Source organism: Kryptolebias marmoratus, linkage group LG1, assembly GCF_001649575.2.
Source record: "Kryptolebias marmoratus isolate JLee-2015 linkage group LG1, ASM164957v2, whole genome shotgun sequence".
In the NCBI taxonomy this organism is placed as follows: Eukaryota; Metazoa; Chordata; class Actinopteri; order Cyprinodontiformes; family Rivulidae; genus Kryptolebias; species Kryptolebias marmoratus.
In genome coordinates, this window is record NC_051430.1 from 22,348,810 (window position 1) to 22,367,457 (window position 18,648).

The following is an 18,648-nucleotide window of genomic DNA, read 5'->3' on the forward strand; positions in this document are numbered from 1 at the left end:
TAGATAGTGATTCTTTGCTCACTCAGAAATGCCCCTTCCATAGTTGTGCCAATCTAAGCCTATGGGGACTTACTAGTGGCATCTCAGCTCAAAGCAATATCAGAGGAGTCGATGGGGCTGTCGCTGGAGGGTTGCTGTAAGAGCAGTTCACTTATCTCACTCCAGACCGAAAGCCACCAGAGGTTTAAATATCCCTGTTGCTGTGAACTTTCAGTTGATCTAATTTAATCAGTGTTGGTTGAGCAACTTTTTACCAGGAAATGCATCTTTAAATTTTCAGCACTTAATTAATTTATTTATTTAATAAAATGAAGGGCCGGACTGCTTAGAAATCAAAGTAATCGTTGCAGAATTTTTATTTTATTTTTTATGCTATACAACTGTATTATACTTGTTAGCTCGTGTTAATTAATTGGGCTCAATGATTTCAAACATTAAAGTGTTTCTACAACACTTTCCAGTAAGTTTATGGGAAGAGTGAAAGATTAAGTGAAACTTAAAGCCTTACATCGATATTGTGCAAACGCTGGTCCCAAAAATACAACATGGCAGCTTCTGTAAACTTGTTCTTTCTGACTTTAATTCCCAACAATGATACAATGCGGAGACACTTGGTCCAGTATTATACTGAACATATGGCTGTGGTCTGAACGCAATCATTCTGAGCCAAGCTCTAGGATCTCCTACCGAACTGACAAAACTGTTAGTTTGGTTGTTTGTTTTGTTTTGATTTTTGGCTAAGGGTTCTAATGAGCTCTTTATTGTAATCTGTCTTAATAAAATTGTCTATTTTGTTGGGATTTTATGAATCAGAGTGGATTGTGTGGTGAGTTTCTCGTATTGTTTTAGAACTGCTTGGGCTCATTGTGGTCACTGTAAGCTATAATATGCTGTGTCAATCTCAGGACAACAGTGTGAGCAGCGTTATGTCACATTATATTCATCACAGCACTGATGTTATGTTCCCAGTGAAGCTGTGTAAAACAGCTGACGGCTGTCAGTGTGCTGTTTTACTGTGGTGGATTTTTACAGGTTAAAATCTCCAGTTTTTGTTTTGACACAGAGCTCTGTGAAGTCACTATTCATTGTATTTTGCCTTTATTGCTCTTGTTTTTGCTCATGGCTCTGACCGGCGTTAACATCAAAATAACAATGCAGTTCAGATGTCTTGCATAGTAATATTTACAGAAACATCAGCAGACCTGCTGTTTCTCACTGATAGCCCACTGTGTGACATGGCTCTGTGTGTATCGGCATACAGAGCAGGTAATTGACATCCGTTTGCAAAAGCGTTTTGGGGTACTCATTAACCACCAGGTGTGAATGCTCTGAGTCAGAGCTGACCGCTTGCAATCTTATCACCCAAAATGGATATACATTGTAAGGTCTTAATAAATCCTATTTGTCCATGTTGGACCACTCTTAGGCATTCTAATGTGCTTACTTTTTGTTTCTGAATTAAAAGCTCTGACCAAAGAAAACAAATTATTACTTTGAAACTATCATCTTTTTTCTCCTCTCATCCATTCTACAGTATACTGAAGTCGTTGTACAGTGCTGTTGTGAGAGCAACACTTTACAATGATAGTTTTATTGCACATTTGAAGTCACTCTGACTTTTCTGCTTGCTCGCGTGTTTGCACACTTGCTTATTGGATTTTTAAATCCATCATTGTGCTCGTTTCGTGCGCTGGCACGCTGCTTGTGTTTACCCTAATTTGGCTCCATACAACGTGCGTAGTGTTGAATATTCATATGAGCTGATGTGCTGACTAAATAGACCCTGGAATGCACTGTGTACTTGACCACATAGCAGATGGTTGCATACATTATCTCCATTACTTTATTATGGCTGACAGATGCTTTAGAAAACATATGGTATACGTCAACATTAATGTCACCTGTAGGAACCAGCATGGTCAGAGAGGGCTTCTCAATCTCTGCTCACCATGGAGTGGTAATCTTCCCTTTATAAGTGAATATGATGTTTAGTCAGAACTTGTTCTAAAGTTTGGAAAGTGATGCATAATTGTTCCTCTAAGTTCAAACTCATAAAGACATCCCCCCCAGAGCATCTTGTCCTTATTAAATAAAAGGCTTTGTGACCTTCTATCTGGTTTTTCCATTCAGGGAAAGTTTAAGGATCTAAAAGAAGGTCAATGTTCTTCTTTTTTAAAAAATAAAAAGCATACATAATTATCTTGTCAAATTAACTGTATCTTGAAGATGCTTTTTGTAAGTGCTGAACTTGTGTCTGTATGCCAGAGCTATTTTTATCAGAGTGAAGTGTTGGCTACACCTTTAGCTTTTATAAAGGCAGCAATGTTTTTTTATAGTAATCTCCTGTCAGCTTGTATTACCTTAAAGCTATTCAGGAAGATGTTCTTGTTGTAGGTGCAGATTCGGTGAGGACATTTTTTGTATCAGACGTAGTTTTGTTTTTGTCAGGATGGAGACGTGTCAGTTCCTCCTCATCCATCTTTCTTAGCATCAGTTATTTTCAGACGTCTTCATTTTCTTTCTCAGCTCTCTCTCTTCTTTGCAAGCATTTTGACTACAAAGATGTTGAAGGTTGTTGGTATTCAGCTCTATTGGATCACTATTTTATATAGTTTGATTTTGTTTTATTGTGCATGTTTTAGCATAGTTCAATATGTTTATCCTTTTAAGTTTCCTTTTTCATTTAGGCCACTTTTTCCTACCAAATTTGTACCCTCTATACTCTGTATTTCTAAACTTGACCCTAGCTTGCTCTTTATTTAATGTGTTTTTCTGTAAACTTCCTCACCCTTTGCTCATTTATTTACAAAGAAAACAGAACAAAACTGTATTTTTAGCATGACAAACTTTTGTGATGACCTAAAAAGTTGACTAAAGCAGTTTTCTCCCCATCCCTAACACCGGTTTTTACATGTGAGCATTTAAATTCACTGGGACTCTCTCCACACTATATAACATCACACATTATTTTTGAGTAACAACTCTCTGAGCATCCACTTGTGATCGTTACGCAACTGATGGTTCAAGAGTGAATCAACATTTACTGTAGAGCCATAGTACCACAGTGGTCTTACACTGGTGCATATAAACACACACAAGTCAAGTTTGTGTGCTCCATCATCCAGCGTGGAGTTATGTGGCTTGTTACCTTCCGGGCATTTTACATCTCAATGCGCCACTAGATTCCAACCAAATGTTTAAAGTGATTTGTGGTTTTTTCTTTTTTTTTTAGACTACTCTTGTTTGAGTGCATGTCCTTTTTTTGCAGTGATGAAATGTTCTGACTGCTTGTGGTGTGATTTAACAAGAGACACTGCTGTCCTCTTGAGTTTTCTATTTGCTGTTGCTTTTAATCCTGTTTGAATTTTGCATCATGACTAATCACCTTTGAGTCTGCGCTTTGTGAGTCTCTGTAGTGTCAGGGTGTGTTTAAATACTTCACAGATATTTGACTCAGAGCAAATCCATGTCCCATCCAGCACTAATCTGGGAGCCTTCACTCACTGTGTGTTAACATGAACTTGGACAGCGGAGCTCAAAAGAAAAGGCAGAGACAAAGCAGAAGAAATTAAAAAGCCAGGATAATGATCTTAGAGCATGCTTAATAATTTAGATGCACTTCGTTTTAAAGGGCTCTTACAACCTCTCTATTCATTTTGGCAGCTAAGGAGCCACTTGAACTTTCTCCTAGGCTTGTAAAGCTCTTGCTGCAGTGTTCATTTGTTGCATCATTACTTCTTGTTTATCTTGAACTGATTAAAGAACTTCCCGCAGCAGTATTTATTTATTAATTTTTCACCACTTATTTATTAGGAACTTGCCCATAATTACTTAATGTTGAATTATTTATTCATATTGGGAAAAATTACATTTTAATATTTGTTTAATTTTAATTACAAAAACAACAGAAAGAATGAAAGTTCGGGGACCAGCAATGATATATTGAAAAGTTTTATTTATAAAAGCATTTTTTTTGTGTACTCCGCTCCAGTAATGTCTGCTGTCAACAATTAAAGACATTTCTCCAAACAAGCAAAGTTCACAGTGTGATTTAATTTAAATGCTGTGTTTCAGAGTTGAGCTCCGAGAATCTCCGTACCTGTTTTCAGATTGTCAACGCCTACATTTACCTGTCTGCCACGGAGTTCCTGCAGGTGAGAGGAACACACTGACACACACTTATTCTAACACCGATTTAAATGTGCCTTATGAGGTCATTTCTTTTTTTTTTTCTTTCTTTTTTAACAGAATTATGGAGAATCACTGTGTCGATCCTTTTGTGATCTGCTAAAGGACATCACAAATGAAGGACAGGTCCAAGTGCTTAAGGTACTCTAAACTTCCAGACCACAATCAGGTCAAATCAACTTTTTCGCGAAGTACAACCCTGCACACGGTTGGTTTTTATCTTTTAATTTTCGGGGTCTAATTTTCATTTTTTTTGCCTTCAAGTTCCACTTCTGTGACTTGCTTGTTTTTTTTTTTTTCTGTTTGTCCAGATGAAGCTCAGGTGCTCAGATAAAAAAAAGAGACTATATGCAAAACACACAGCCAGGACTGCCTCAGAACTAATCTTAAAAGAGCAGCCTTGATATTTCAGAAGTATTATAGGATATAGGAAACATCAAAGAGCTCTCTTTTTTTTCTGTATGAGAAACTTTAATTCTGAGGAGACATCAATAAGTCTGTTTACAGTAAACATTTTAAACTTTAGAAGTCAACTTTCAGAACAACTTGATTTTTTTTAAGTTTCTGTTTGATCTGTTATACAGTTGAAATAAAGAGATCATTTATGTCTTCTCAGTTCAGTGCACAAGTTATAAAATTATTATTAAACCACACTTTCATGGTGGGATCACCTTACAATTTGCATTTCTTAAACAAACATACACAAATCAAAATATGAACGCAGGTTTTGGAGTAGAAACGTGTTCCTGCTGACCTCTGAGAGCTGTTGTTTGGCACGAAGTATGACCACAACATGACAAACAAAAATACAAAAAAATCATTATTTAGAAATTACTTATAGTATTTTGTCTTGTGATTTAGTTTTACATATGTTTCTCTGTTTGATTTAAAGAAAAATATCAGTAACTACACCAATTTTATTTACCATTTTAAAGGCATGAAAAAGAGATATTATTCGTTTTCTTCTTTTTGGTAAAAAATAAAGCAATGGAATGAGCATCCTCTTAGAGTGGTGATCCTATATTTGTTGTCTGGGTTTGTAGCCTTTGTGCTGTTTGAACAGCTCAACTGTGTGTAAGCAGAATAACCATAAGCCCACAAAGCTTTAAGCCTGCTGACATTACTGCACATCTGGCTTCAGCTAATTCTTTAGTCTGGGGATAGGAGAGCCAGTAAATGATAATGTCTACATCGCACATGGTCACCCTGACAACAGAAGGATCAGAGTAATTAGTATGCCTTTCTTTGAGGAATTGATATTTACTGAAATGGCTGGTGGTTCAACCAATGGGACCAGACTTTAAAATGTGCCATTTTAAAGCTTTTTCTTTCTACCTGCAGGACTGAAACCACCGCACATAGTTTGCTTGTTTGTTACATTTTATTGTCGTAACATTTATAACTTAGATTATCATGGATCATCAAATTGGATCATGTTGCCAGCCTCCGAGCCAGGATTGCAGCACTGAGCTTTGAGAGTTAGTACCAACAGAGAAAAGTCCTTTCTTTAGTGCTACTCTGTGACAGCATTTGTGTTCATGTAGTCATGATTAATAGTGTGGTCTAATCATGGATAAATCAGATAAGATATCTTTGGTTTCTGGTCATCTGACATGTCAGCAGATTCACTCTAATCATCTCTAGTGATACCACTACAATAGATATTGTATAAAAAAAATAGATTATTATTGTTACATGTTTCTTCTGCATAATGATTTTTTGTTTTTATAAGAGAAAAGGCTATAAAGATGGAGTTCTGCTGAATGTATCTACCTTTAGGTGTTTATTTTATTTTCATTTAGCCTTAAAACAGCCACATAAAGTAATTTTCATCTGTTGCCATATTTAGGCTGAGATCAAATTTACTTTATTTCATTTTTAATGTTTAAAATAGCACATCAAAAATGACCAGTCGTGTTTTAAACCTACTGTAGGTGAGACCTTTGATAAATGCCTAATGTTTCAGCTTCATTTACTTTCTTTACATTATCCCGTGATTGACCTTTGCGCTTGTTTCTCTTGTCTCTTTCACTTTGCTGCGTTTCCTGAGTGTCCCCCATCCACCCTCTCCTTGTGTCTCTGCAGGTGGTTGAAATAGCTTTAAAGGTTAGCCCCATACTGGGAGCGCATATGTTTCAGCCCCTTCTGCCAGCTGTCTTCCGAGGTATAGTGGACGGGGAGGTGAGTTGTACCTCTTTCACATATAAGGATCAAAGTTTTTACACTTAGAAAAACAAATCTGTTACAGTGTTTTATGTTATATGTGGTACATTTTATTCTAATTTAAACAAACTGAAGATATTTTCTTTAAAATCAGTTTTTCCCTTGAAATATTCTGAAATAAGTTATATACAGTGCCAGAATCACTCAGTGAAGTTTAGAGGGCATAGGTGACCTTTGTGGGATTTTTGCTGTGTCAAAAAGTGCTATTTTATATTCCCCTATCAAACTTAATGGCCTGTTTTATTTTGAAGGTTCATGCAAAACCAAAATTGTTTATGTATCAGATTGTGATTATGTGTGGTGCTGTACAGCGATACCCCGTGGTGATGTCTACCTACCTCGGCATCATGGGTCGTGTGCTGCTCCAGAATTCCAGCTTCTTCTCCTCTCTGCTCACACAAATGGCTTCTGAATGCAACCAGGAGGTGAGGCTCGACGTCTGCCCTTCATTTCTGTCACCTCAGCACCAATCTCTCTGAATGTCTCCGGGAGACAAAGTGGCTGTTAAAAAGGAGTCATTCTGATCGAGGCTGAAAGTAATGAGCCAGGGAATTACATAGGGGGGGCATTTTCAGGCCTTGAAATCTTGACTCTGCCTCCTCCACTGTGAAATTCTGATGATGCTATATTTGTTTTGTTTATCCTTAGATAAAATGATTCTGGTTTTGCAAACTGTAGTTCTCAGATTGCAACATTAGTCTCAATTAGTGTAAAGATGTGTATCATAGAAAATTTATATTTTATAGAGGACAAACCAGAAGTGATATAAAAAGCATAAAAGAAGGATATTTTGAAAAATGAAATAAAATCTATGAGTATATTGTAAATTGAGCAAACACTTTTACTGTTTGTTTTAGTACTTTATTGCTGATTCCTTGTTTTCTTATGTTTCAAAAACCTTTTTTTTTCCTCTTCTTGTTTACATATTTATTCAGTTTTTATTCATAAAATAACTGTGCCGTGTTGTGCTTTACATAGAGAAATAAAATACACAGAAAAAATGAGAAAGGACGAAGAATAACGAAATAAATCTGCTTAAAATCTATAAACAAATTTACAAAGAATCGAAGCCAAACAAAGCAGTTCAAAGACTAAACAAAAATGTACGAAAGCAGTCGGAACAATGAAATGGAAAGCAGAATGAAATAAATCTGCATAAAGAGAATAAATAATTCCTTCCCACTAATCTTCAGATGGACCAGTTGTTGGGCAGCGTGATAGAGATGTGGGTCGACCGAATGGACAACATCACTCAGCCCGAGAGGAGGAAGCTGTCGTCTCTGGCTCTGCTTTCTCTGCTGCCGTCTGACAACAGGTAAGAAAGATTTATCGTTCATTTACTGATAGTTTTAGTCCCTTGCCCACAATTGGGATATAGTTCGAAATAGATGGCGTGTTTTGTCTTGTAGTAAATCAATATGCACTGCACAAAATCACCAGCTTAACCTGCATCAGTACCAGCTTTAGTGCACGCACACACTCTTTACTCACTGGACTACACAGATTGTAGGTTTCCAAACATCCTTTATTTGAAGCTTATTGGAGAGAAAAGCTGTTTTCAGAGGAATTTCAACCCCACACACACTCACCTCAGTGTGAGTTTACATTTCGTCCAACTTAGTACCTCTCTCTTTGGATTTTGATACCCCAGGCTTTACTAGGTGAGATGAAAAATGCTAATACGTAACGGGGGCCACGAGTCTCAAGTGTGCGGGATTATTGTGGTATGAGTCAACACCATCTGGGCAACATCTTTCACTCATCAATAAAGAGCAAACATAGAAATGCTCACAAACACTCAGAAGTCAAGCCCTCTTATATCTAAACTTCTTGTGATGAGTGTTAACTACGGTGCTGGAACATTTCCACAAAAACAGCTGACAAAGATACACAACATGGCACTCGACGAAGCTGTAAGTGAAATCAGAGGTTAGGTATACATTGGGTACCTGCGTATTTTATGCATTATGTGGATTGCAAAGCTTTTATGTAACTTGTTAGTTGTATGCTCCAACGTGAGAGATTGCGGTGGAAGTTCAAAAGTGTTTGCTGAAGCTGAGATGCATCATATCAGAGGTGATTGCTGAGTAATAAAATGTAATTATGATATGTGTAAGTTTGAATATTCAAAAATCAGTAAAGTACAAGCATATATCCAGGTTTGTAGCAGTGCTACACATAAAAACCCACAAATTTGTGAAGTTATGTAAGTTTTTATATGCCATCAAAAGCTACCTCATGTCAAATTCTCTGTAAAAGTTCTTAAAAGTTTTCAAAGGACTCTCTGTGGTGTTTAAAGATCAACTTTTTGTTTGATGTCCCATCTGACAGTGTGTTAATTCTTTTTTTATCCAGATTTAGGGAAGCTCAGCAATCTGCAGACCAGATATGGCAATTTTAGACACAGACAGGCGTAAAATCTTTTGTTACGCCCCCCGTCCTTGGTCTGTAACAACAATTGATTATGACAGCTTAGACTGGTTAAATGCTGCGTGACAAATTAACTATCTCATATACAGCCACAACTAAAATTGAAGAGGTCCATATCTTGTCTGCAGCTACCCTTATAATCACATTTTATTTATTTATCTTTCCTTTTGGTCCTACTTGAGTTTAATCATTGATGATTGAATTTGCATTTGTGGCAAATCATAACTGTAAATACTTTGACTGTTTTAATTTCTTTTTTTTATCTTAAGCTAATAAAAGTTAATTTATCATTATCTTGGCTGACAAGACCTATTTCTGGACAATAGATAATTTTAAACTTAATTTACATTGGTAATGACATTGATTTTAATTAAAAATCACAACTCTAATGATTGCCTTTCTCTAGCACGACCTATATGCTGCGATAAAACTGCAGTCAAATCAGATTTTTGTTGTGTTAAATCAAATCCTAAACAAAGAATGTCTGTGCAGTTATTTTAGTAGAGTAGAAAACTTATTATTATTTGAAAATAATCTGGTTGTGTCTTTGGGTCACAATATCAGCAGACTTTACACATGGTTTTCTGTGATAACATTATAGGCACCAGTCCAGCGGCAGCTTCACACAGATGCATGCGCTGAATTGATGCATGATGGCTGCATTTATTTATTCATTCTGCAGCCCCGTCTGTATATGTGCTGTGGTGGCGCAGTTACTCTGTGCATAATCATTTTATATTTTAATAACTGCCTTAAATAGAGTTATGTGGAAATGACTTGTTAATTAAATGAGAGCTGTCCAGTGCCTCCACACTGAATCTACTCTGAGGCATGTATCATTGCCAGGATTAGGTCCGTATGTTGACCAACCGTGGATTCATGATGTGCATTTGCAAACAGCCGTCTCCCTAAAGTTTACCTCAAGCAGGAAATGTAGGCAGTTCACCAAAAATCTAGACGGCACAGAACTGTATCGCAGTTGGAGTTGCACCTAAGATGTTTTTCATCACGCAGAAGATCTTGTAATCTGTAAATATGGGAGGGAAAATAAAAATTTATGAGCCACGCACGTAACACACAGACTGCACAGCTGGTGTGAAGCTCGCCTGAGAGGCTGTGCAAAAAAAAAAGGGGGGGGGCTCTAAAATCATTTAAAGTGTAAAGATTCATCCCATGAGCTCCGTGGTGGTTTTGCCTCTTGGCTTTTTTTGTTTTGGTAAATTGGATAAAAAAAAAGATGTCTCCTTTAAAAAACTTTTAGCATAAACTCCAACTATCAGCTGGGCTTGTTTGTGGTTTAGCAAAACGTGATGTCAAAGATGCACTGTGAGTTTATAATTGGTAATATAAGAGAATTTTAGACTAGAGTAATTAAGCACAAATTTAAGCTTTCTTTTTTCTCCAAGTGCCAGTTAAAAATACAGTTGGCTTTTATATCAGTCCTGATGGCACAATTTACACTGTCAGCTTGCATAAATCAGTCAAGGCAGTGTCAGTCACAATAAAAAAACATTCTTTTATTATAGCAGCACATGTCATCAGCAGTGTTAAATATCTAACAGATAAGCCTAAGCCAGCAACAGGCAATTGGAAATATGCTGCAGCAAGGCTTGCATCTTCAGAGGTTTTAGGGTGGTGCTATTTTTCAAGCATTCAAAAGAAGAAAAAAAAAGGGCAGAGATGTTCCCAGGCGTTTTTGCCTCAAGTCTATTCTTGAGTAGTGTGCATGGAAAAGATTCCCACACATAAGAAATCATCGGGGGTGGGTCCATGTTTACTTTCAGGGTTTCATGCTTTCATGCTGAGTTTCCATGTTTCGCCAGACTTCATGCTCAGTGAACTTTATGCAGCAATGCCTGGGATCTGCCTAGCCAAGTGCATAAACTGACAGCCTTTGATGCATCAGTGCCCAAACCCACACTTATTATCTTTTTGTATTCTTGTGCCTTCATGGTTTTATATTCCTTTAGATGTGGGGATCCCACCTCTTTTCCCCTGCTTTCAAAGAATGACTCAAATAATTCATCAATGAATGTTGCTTGTCTTCAAGCTTTGGTGGTGGGTGTTGCAAGCCAGCAGAATTTAAAGCGTGGGCTTCTTCTTTACAAGGAGAATCACTGTAGTAAACAACAATGCAAGTTGTTAAGAAAATAAGTCTCATCAGTTTTTATTTATTGTCTTGTGTTGTGTGTGTGCCTCAGGCAATAAACTGCCTTCGCAGCTGTAAAATCGTGATTCATTAGTGCAGTGGGCACATATTTTTGATAATTTACAAATGTAGGAAAATGTTTTCAATTTACTTTTGCTCACATTTTGATTTGGACTTTCAATTATCCCCTGCCTTACTCTGTCTCTGAACACCAAATGTTAATTTCTGCAGCTGTAGTGGGAATTTATAATTGACAGCCATATGCTTTTTTTGTTTGGCAGACTTTTTATCATTTGTGCTCTCTGTTGTGAATTTTTCTCTAAATTGACCATGTGCTTTGTCAGACAAACGCACATCTGTCATTTAGATGCACACAGTTTTGAAATGAATGATCTCACAAGTAAAAAAAAACTTGTGTAATCTGTGTTTTCAGTGTGATCCAGGACAAGTTTTGTGGCATCATTAACATTTGTGTTGAAGCTTTGCATGATGTGATGACAGAAGATTCAGAAATGGGCACCTTCAAAGAGTAAGTATTGATGTTTTCTTTCCTCTTTAATAATTAGTGACGTGAAAACAATGAGAAATGTGTTTTCCTATTCGTTAGTCAGAATTTAAGTCTTGCTGTTATTAAAAACCCCAAATGGAAAGTGTTTTTTTTTGTTTGACTTTTAATTTAATGTTGGTGCATCTACATGTAGTGATACGTTTCAATGCAAATTTCCATAAAACAAACTAAGCTATATTACATTTCATTAATACAAACACAAAACATTTTGGAGTCAAAAACAGCATCTTTTTCATGAGATGACGCACCTCAGCACAGTATAAGAACAACAAATTTTTCTTTTTATTACTGTATTATAATAGCACAGATCTTTTTCATATATAAGCTGTAAAAAGGCAGACTTTCCTGACTGTGGCTTACATCAACAACTTGACTCTGAACACAGCAGACTAAAGGATTGCATCAGTAATACAGTCACCACAGAAGTCTGCATGCCTCCTACCTCCTGGTGAAGCAGATTTTACACATAGTATCTTATCATCTTCTAGCTTTCCAATAGGTTTATAATTTCACTCACTGCTTATCTAAGCCTTTCTCTGCTATGTCACATATCACAGTAAAATGGCCATTATGTTACACCTAGAGTTAAATGTGAGAGATATGCCGAGTAAATTTCATTACTTGGCTTTACGGCAGCTGAAACCGTTTGCTGTAGCTGTGCAACTTTATTGGCCCCTTAGGGCTGAAAAATCTTTACTTTTATGTGGGCTGCAAACACTTGGTTTTAATACTGGATATTATTTGATTGGTACAGATTGGTCTTCATTCACATCATAATACATGTCAGAGTTGAGAAATTTCCACTGGCACTAGAGGAAATAGTTCTACATAAAATATTGTTTTGCAGTTAAGCCTGCCAATCTACAGAAGGTAATGCCTGTTTAAGCAGCATAAACACCAGCCTATTTTGTGATGTGAGATTAACAACAGCCCTAACTTTGTTTCTGCTCCTCATCTACCTCACTTCTCTCTCCTCTGGCTCCTTGCCTCAGTGTCATCCTTTTTTATTTGAACATACTGCACGACGACACCCAAAACTCCATCGCTACCGTAAATCATGGTGGAGGGGGCATCCTGATTTTTGGCTTTATTGCAATCACTGAGAAAACAAATGTTGAAAAATACTTTAAGTGGAATGTCAGGATTGATGTTTATGACCTTGAGCTTAAGAATAGGCTGTGTTGTAAAAGTGACTTGTACTGTTTAAATGCTTTGAGTGGTCAGTAAGACGAGAAAAGTGTTACACAAATGCTGTCCATTTGCCATTCCAATTAATAGTCGGATGATGCTCCAAGATAATGACTCAAACCATACAAGTTAATTAACAAATCTAAAGAGTGCTCCTTAACGAAGAATGGAAAGTTTGATGAACTTGAACTACTTTGTTTGAAGGAATGACCCCAAACTTCTTATCATTATGGTGCATGCATCAAAAGCAACAACAGAAAAAATAAAATGGAGGATGCTGATGATAACAGATATTCTCTGGGTAACCAGATCCAAGAGACCAATTATTTTCCAAGTACCTTTGTGATTGGCTGTCCTGTTTATACAATTAAAATAAAAAGATTAAGATGTTTTGTGTTATTAAGTAATAAAATTGTGTATTGTTTTATATTTGTAACCTAGAATATAAAGTTATTGTTAATGTAACCTAATAAAAATACTTAGGTTAACAAATATTTTCTTCTACACAATTTTAGAAACATTTTCTCTGCTGTTGGATAAAACCCTCGAGTAGAGTAGAAAACTTAAAAGAAGTGTGTTTTTACTTGCCACTGACGTGCAGGATTTTGTCGGTTGCTACTGAGATTCATAACTGTGAAGCATGTATTTGTGGATACACCCTCTGAGTTTTCTTGATCGATAGTAAATGCAATCAGCTGAGACGGCGAGCATTTAGTATCCTTTTTTTTTCTTCTTCTTTGCTTTAATTTTGGAAGCAAGCAACCTGTCAAAGCTTTTCAACTTGGTGCTGCACTTATGTGTTACTGCAGAAAGGCAAGCATTTGTTACTTCACAGCAATAAAGCAAAGAGTTATTGAGCTGTGTACTTTTACTGAACTGTATAGGAGGAATACATTACATTTGATGAGAAAAAAGAAAGATAAACTTTTGTTCTGTTAGCTATAATAAACTGTAGAGATTTTATAAGGGGGAAAAAATGTGGCTTTACAATAATCATATTTTTCAGATTTATTTGAGAGCAAATGAAGTTCTTTTTAGTGTTTTTGTGCAGTTGACTTTAATATATTCAACCTCCAACAGGTTTGTAAAATTGTGAAATTTTTCTTTCAATTTCTTTAAATGACAAAGATTTGTCATTTGCAAGTCAAAGCAGTAGAGCAGCTTTAGTTTTATTTGTATTTCATGACACTTCCTAGTCAATCTCCTTTTTTAGCCTTTTTTTTTTTTTCAAAACTTCTGTAGAAATAAAAACAACCTTTTTTATGCTTCATGAAATGTCCCAGGATGACCTCACTGTCCTTCAGATTAACCAGGTTTGTCTGTTGTTTGAATATTTTCCAGGGTGTCTCATAAACAATTAATTATATACATATAATTATTAACTTCCTTCTGTTACTAAAGACAGCGTGCAGAGAACAATGACACTGAACCTGAACAATAAGTGTTAAAGGGTAATAGTTAATAGAAAGTCCTAATTGCTTTACAAGGGTCATAAATGGCACATAAGTTAAGGATTTGGTTAATAAATTCTTTAGAAGTCGCGAATAAACCCTCCAGCACTGTCATTATTTGAAGATTAATCGGTGTCTAAATGTTGATAGAACTATTTTAAAGAAGTGTTCATCCCTATAAAATGATTCCATCTTGGCTTTATGACGTGAATATGTGGCATCTCCTGTGAAACTGCAGTTTAAAGTTGATTTATTTAGCCTTTTTGAATGCCATCAGTCGGAATTTAGTTTCTGATCACGCGTAATCACTGCATTTCAAAGTCACAAAATGTGACATTCAAGCTCCCCACCCCCACCACACCTTGTTTGTGCTCACAGTAGTGATTTTAGTAATGAGTACAAAGAAAATAAAAGACCATACAGACTTTATACAGAGCACAAAGGTTTTTACTTGCAATTCTCTCCGCATGTAGATGAAGCATTATGAATAGCAGCCATAGCTGTCTAATAAAATTGCCAGAGGCTTCAGCCTTTTTTGTGTTCCTGTGTTTGCACATGCTGCTTGTTTTGAGATTGTGTCCTACTGTGCAGGTCTATGGGTGGTTATTAATATTGAGTTGAATTTTATTGTGTTTGCAGCTGCATGCTGATGAGCCATTTTGAAGAACCCAAGCTAAGTGAAGAAGAGGAGCCACCAACTGAGCAGGATAAGAGGAAGAAACTTGTGAGTCAAACGTACAAACCACACACACACACACACACGTTACACAAGTGACTTTGCAAACATTGAACTATTTCCATTCTTGTTATATTTTAAACTCTGGGAATGTGTTGCTTTGTGATTATTCTAGTTTTTTTCTGTTCTTTTAAATGCATTACTCTTTACACAGAAAAATCTATGACTTTCCCCGTTTTATTTCATTGTTTTACTCTGACACTTATACAAGAATAGAAGCAAAAATGTTTTCACAAAATGCAGAAAAAGGAAGATGTTCACTTTTTGTACCATTTAGATATACAGAAAATGATTGCATTTTCATAATTTCAACATTTAACATGGCTTCATCTGTTCAAGGATGCATTCCTGTGCTGCTCCCTCACTCTGTAGAAGCTCAGAAATTGTAATTCAGTGTAAAAATAGTCTAATTATATTGTTGGTGGGTGTGAGTGGTCTTCTCCCAATGAGTGCTTCAGCAACATAGAATGTATATAAAGATTTTATTTGTTGGTGTTTGAATGAGGACATACAGCTGTACTTTTTTTTGTGCCGTGTTTGTCTTTGTGCAAGCGTGTGTGAGTGTGTGTTTGCTGGGTGCTATCCCAGTGCACTTATCACCTCAGCCCAGACTCTGACTTTTTGCTCCGGGGAACAGAAAAGCGGAGACTTAAAGTCGCACCTCTCGCTCTGCGTCTTAATGTGTGCACGTCTGTGTGCTCGGAGACGTGGATGAATGCATGTGTGAGAGCAACGGCTGCGCTCACATGATACAATTTTCGGTTTGAGAAGAAAGTAAATGAGAACGGGGATCTGTGACATTTTAGAAAATTTATTGACTCCATTTTAGCTCTTTCAGGGCTTCGTACTCTGCCAGGTGTGTGCATAGCTGTGTAAAAGGATGCACATTTCAACATCTGCAGGCTTCATTTATGCTGCTTTGAAAGCACAGTGACTGAGTGCAGGATTGTTTGAACAAACCAAAATACGAGATATTACATTAATGTTGTCAGTATGTTTTGGATGTACTTGCACTCAGCGGCAAGAAATTCAGTCACAGGTTGTACGCCGATCCTCTTCAAGGTTAACTGGAGGGGTTTCCTCACAGTCAGCTGACTGGTAAAGGCTAAAGCCGTGAAAAATGCCATGTGTGACATGAACTGTAACCCCTCTGAAGATTAAAAATCTTGAGGTTATAGTGGTGAGGGGGAAAAAAAAAAACATTTAGACTGCAGTAGCTCTGGAAACAAAGACCTGGACAAATGTTGGCTGCTGCTGTTGATGTTGACAGGTGTGTGGATACTCACATATGTATTGACTGAGAATTTTATTTAAATTTTCCCATTTGTATGCAGTGCAGATTAATCATCCAAGCATGCTGTGGACAATCCTTAATCACTGAAATCAGCTAAGAACTAAAAGCTTTATTAGGTTATTCCTGAAATCAGTGCACATGTCATTTTCAGTAACTGATTGAATTTGAATACTGTCTTATGGGACCCCTAAAAAGGAATAGGAGTACTGACTGTTTCGTCTTGAAAGTACTAATTCCATTTTTTTGTTTTTTGCTATTGTCAGTGGTGGTTCTAAGTAAAACAAAAATTAAAGACAATTTTACTGAAAAATTTTAATTGGGGTGTAAAATAACAAAAAAACGATTGGTCATGCCATGCATTTAAGATCTTATTTTACGTTAACTTTTATTCTTAATGAATGCTGTTTAATTATTAAACAAATCACCAAATGAAGTATTGTTTGGAGACCAAAAATCAAAGAACAAAAACAACTTAAACTGTTTAAAATACTGGTGCCAAATAATTAAAAACTCATAAGCATAATAATAATAATCCCTTCAAGAAAGAAATCAGCAGTTTTTGATGTCTCTAGGCTAAATTACAATTTGATTGCTAGGGTATTTGCAGTAATGCTCTTAAAATGACAAACGTCCACAATAAAAGCACTGCAGTTATCATTACTGCATTTATTCCTGTATAGCGTCATGCTGAGTATTTAAATGTTTAGAGCTTTCAAAAGAATGCCACAATGGCAGCATCTTCATGGTGTTCCTTGTTTTGCAAAATACAGTATTTAACTTATGACTTGTGTTCAACTAAATTCAATGTTACTTTCTATAAATTAAGATTATGAGCTAAAACAAAAATAGAATGGGCGGGGAGAAGCACTGCACATGCACAGAAAGTTCACCTCAGAGTTTTCCAGGAGTTTTTGGCTCGTGTCCCAGAGAAACCCTTGGAAGGAAAGAGAAACGCCAGGCTGTCAGTTCCCCTCCTGCTGTCTTCACCTGGCCTCTCCTCTCGTTTCCTTACCTCCCGCCAGTTACCACAGGAAGACCGGACTGACCGTGTGGAGAATTTTGGAACTTTTTGCTTTCATGTAGGCTAATTATCCAACCCTTCATATCTCTCAGTACTTTTAACGAAACTTTCTCTTTCGATGAACTTTGATTAAAACAAGCCCACTCTCTTTCAGTCTCTTTTTTTGAAAAATCGTTATTAATATCTTTATTTTGTTGACATTTCTACACATTCATCAGTATCTAATTAATCTCTGATTGCAACACAGTTGTCACCCAGTTACTGTTTCACTCACTGCGTCGAAGTCACACGTGATATTGTCTCTTCATCAGTGTTTGCTACTGGCAGCTATGTGGGAGAGAAACAAACATAAGCTGCAGTCAGCAAGTTTCTGCTTTTTATAATTGCCTCTTTTTCTCCTATTAATGAGGAGCTTTAGGATAAGTTATTTCTAAACTGAATGAAAAAAAACTCTATTAGCACCCTACTCTAACAAAACACTGTTCTTCTAAAAAAACTATTTATTCATTATTAAACTGGACTTGGGGCTGATATTTAAACCAAACATGTAGAAAATAAATGCTAAGCATCTAAATGTTTTAATTGTTAGAATTTACTTTATGTTAAGACTGTTTTTTAGTAGTTATTTTCTTACAGTATTGTATCACAATTCCAATGCCAAAAAATAAGCATACAGGTAATGCATATCATTAGTGATCCAAACACAAAGGAAACAAAAAAATGTACACGTACTATGAATATGTATGATTTGTACACTTCAGATTTCCTGCATCCCAGTAGCCTATTAAATTTAAGTATGTTGATATGATAGTGTCGATTCCAAACACAGACTAAAGTCATTGTGGGTGCACCTCTTCAGATTTTTACTCTCTGTAGGTGGAGAGGCTGCCTCCTTACTGCGGCTGTCGTCTGATTTGTGCCTAAATTGGACTTGCTATGTTTTTCCTGTGCATCAAGGAGAGTTTGTTTTTTGTGTCATGGAAGCTGTTGACTGTTCCACTCTGTCTTGTATTGGATTTGTAAGGGTCCCTCACTTTGATCTGAGTATTTCAGACAACTAGACTCGGCTAACTGATGCTGTGTTTGGGCCTCTGTACATAATGCATCATTTGATTCTTGTGCTTCATCTACAAGGCCAGTACCATCAAACAAGAAGAAGGATAGGCAACATCAAAGACTTTGTCCTCTGGGTACTAATGACATGGGCTCTGTCTGTTGTGCTGTGGCGGCTCACACCCACTTGAGCTTTTTTATTTATTTATTTTTTTTTTTTTACGACACACTAGTATATGTGCACAGGGTATTATCCTGAATTTGTTAAAGTAATTGCTACTGACTGATTACTATCAAACAAAATAAAAGTGTTCCCCATAACACAAGGCTAATATGCAAAGCTTTAC

The 18,648-nt window shown here is 36.5% G+C and overlaps 1 protein-coding gene across 2 annotated transcripts in view; it reads left to right on the forward strand.

Moving 5' to 3' along the window:
• Positions 1-18,648, forward strand: part of ipo11 (importin 11) — a 100,171-nt gene that overhangs the window by 63,405 nt on the left and 18,118 nt on the right. For both annotated transcript variants that reach the window (XM_017431267.3, XM_025009375.2), the window contains 7 exons: positions 4,075-4,154; positions 4,249-4,329; positions 6,274-6,369; positions 6,723-6,836; positions 7,605-7,726; positions 11,424-11,519; positions 14,837-14,921. In XM_017431267.3, coding sequence (XP_017286756.1) covers positions 4,075-4,154; positions 4,249-4,329; positions 6,274-6,369; positions 6,723-6,836; positions 7,605-7,726; positions 11,424-11,519; positions 14,837-14,921 — 674 coding nt within the window. The remainder of the gene's footprint in view (positions 1-4,074; positions 4,155-4,248; positions 4,330-6,273; positions 6,370-6,722; positions 6,837-7,604; positions 7,727-11,423; positions 11,520-14,836; positions 14,922-18,648) is intronic.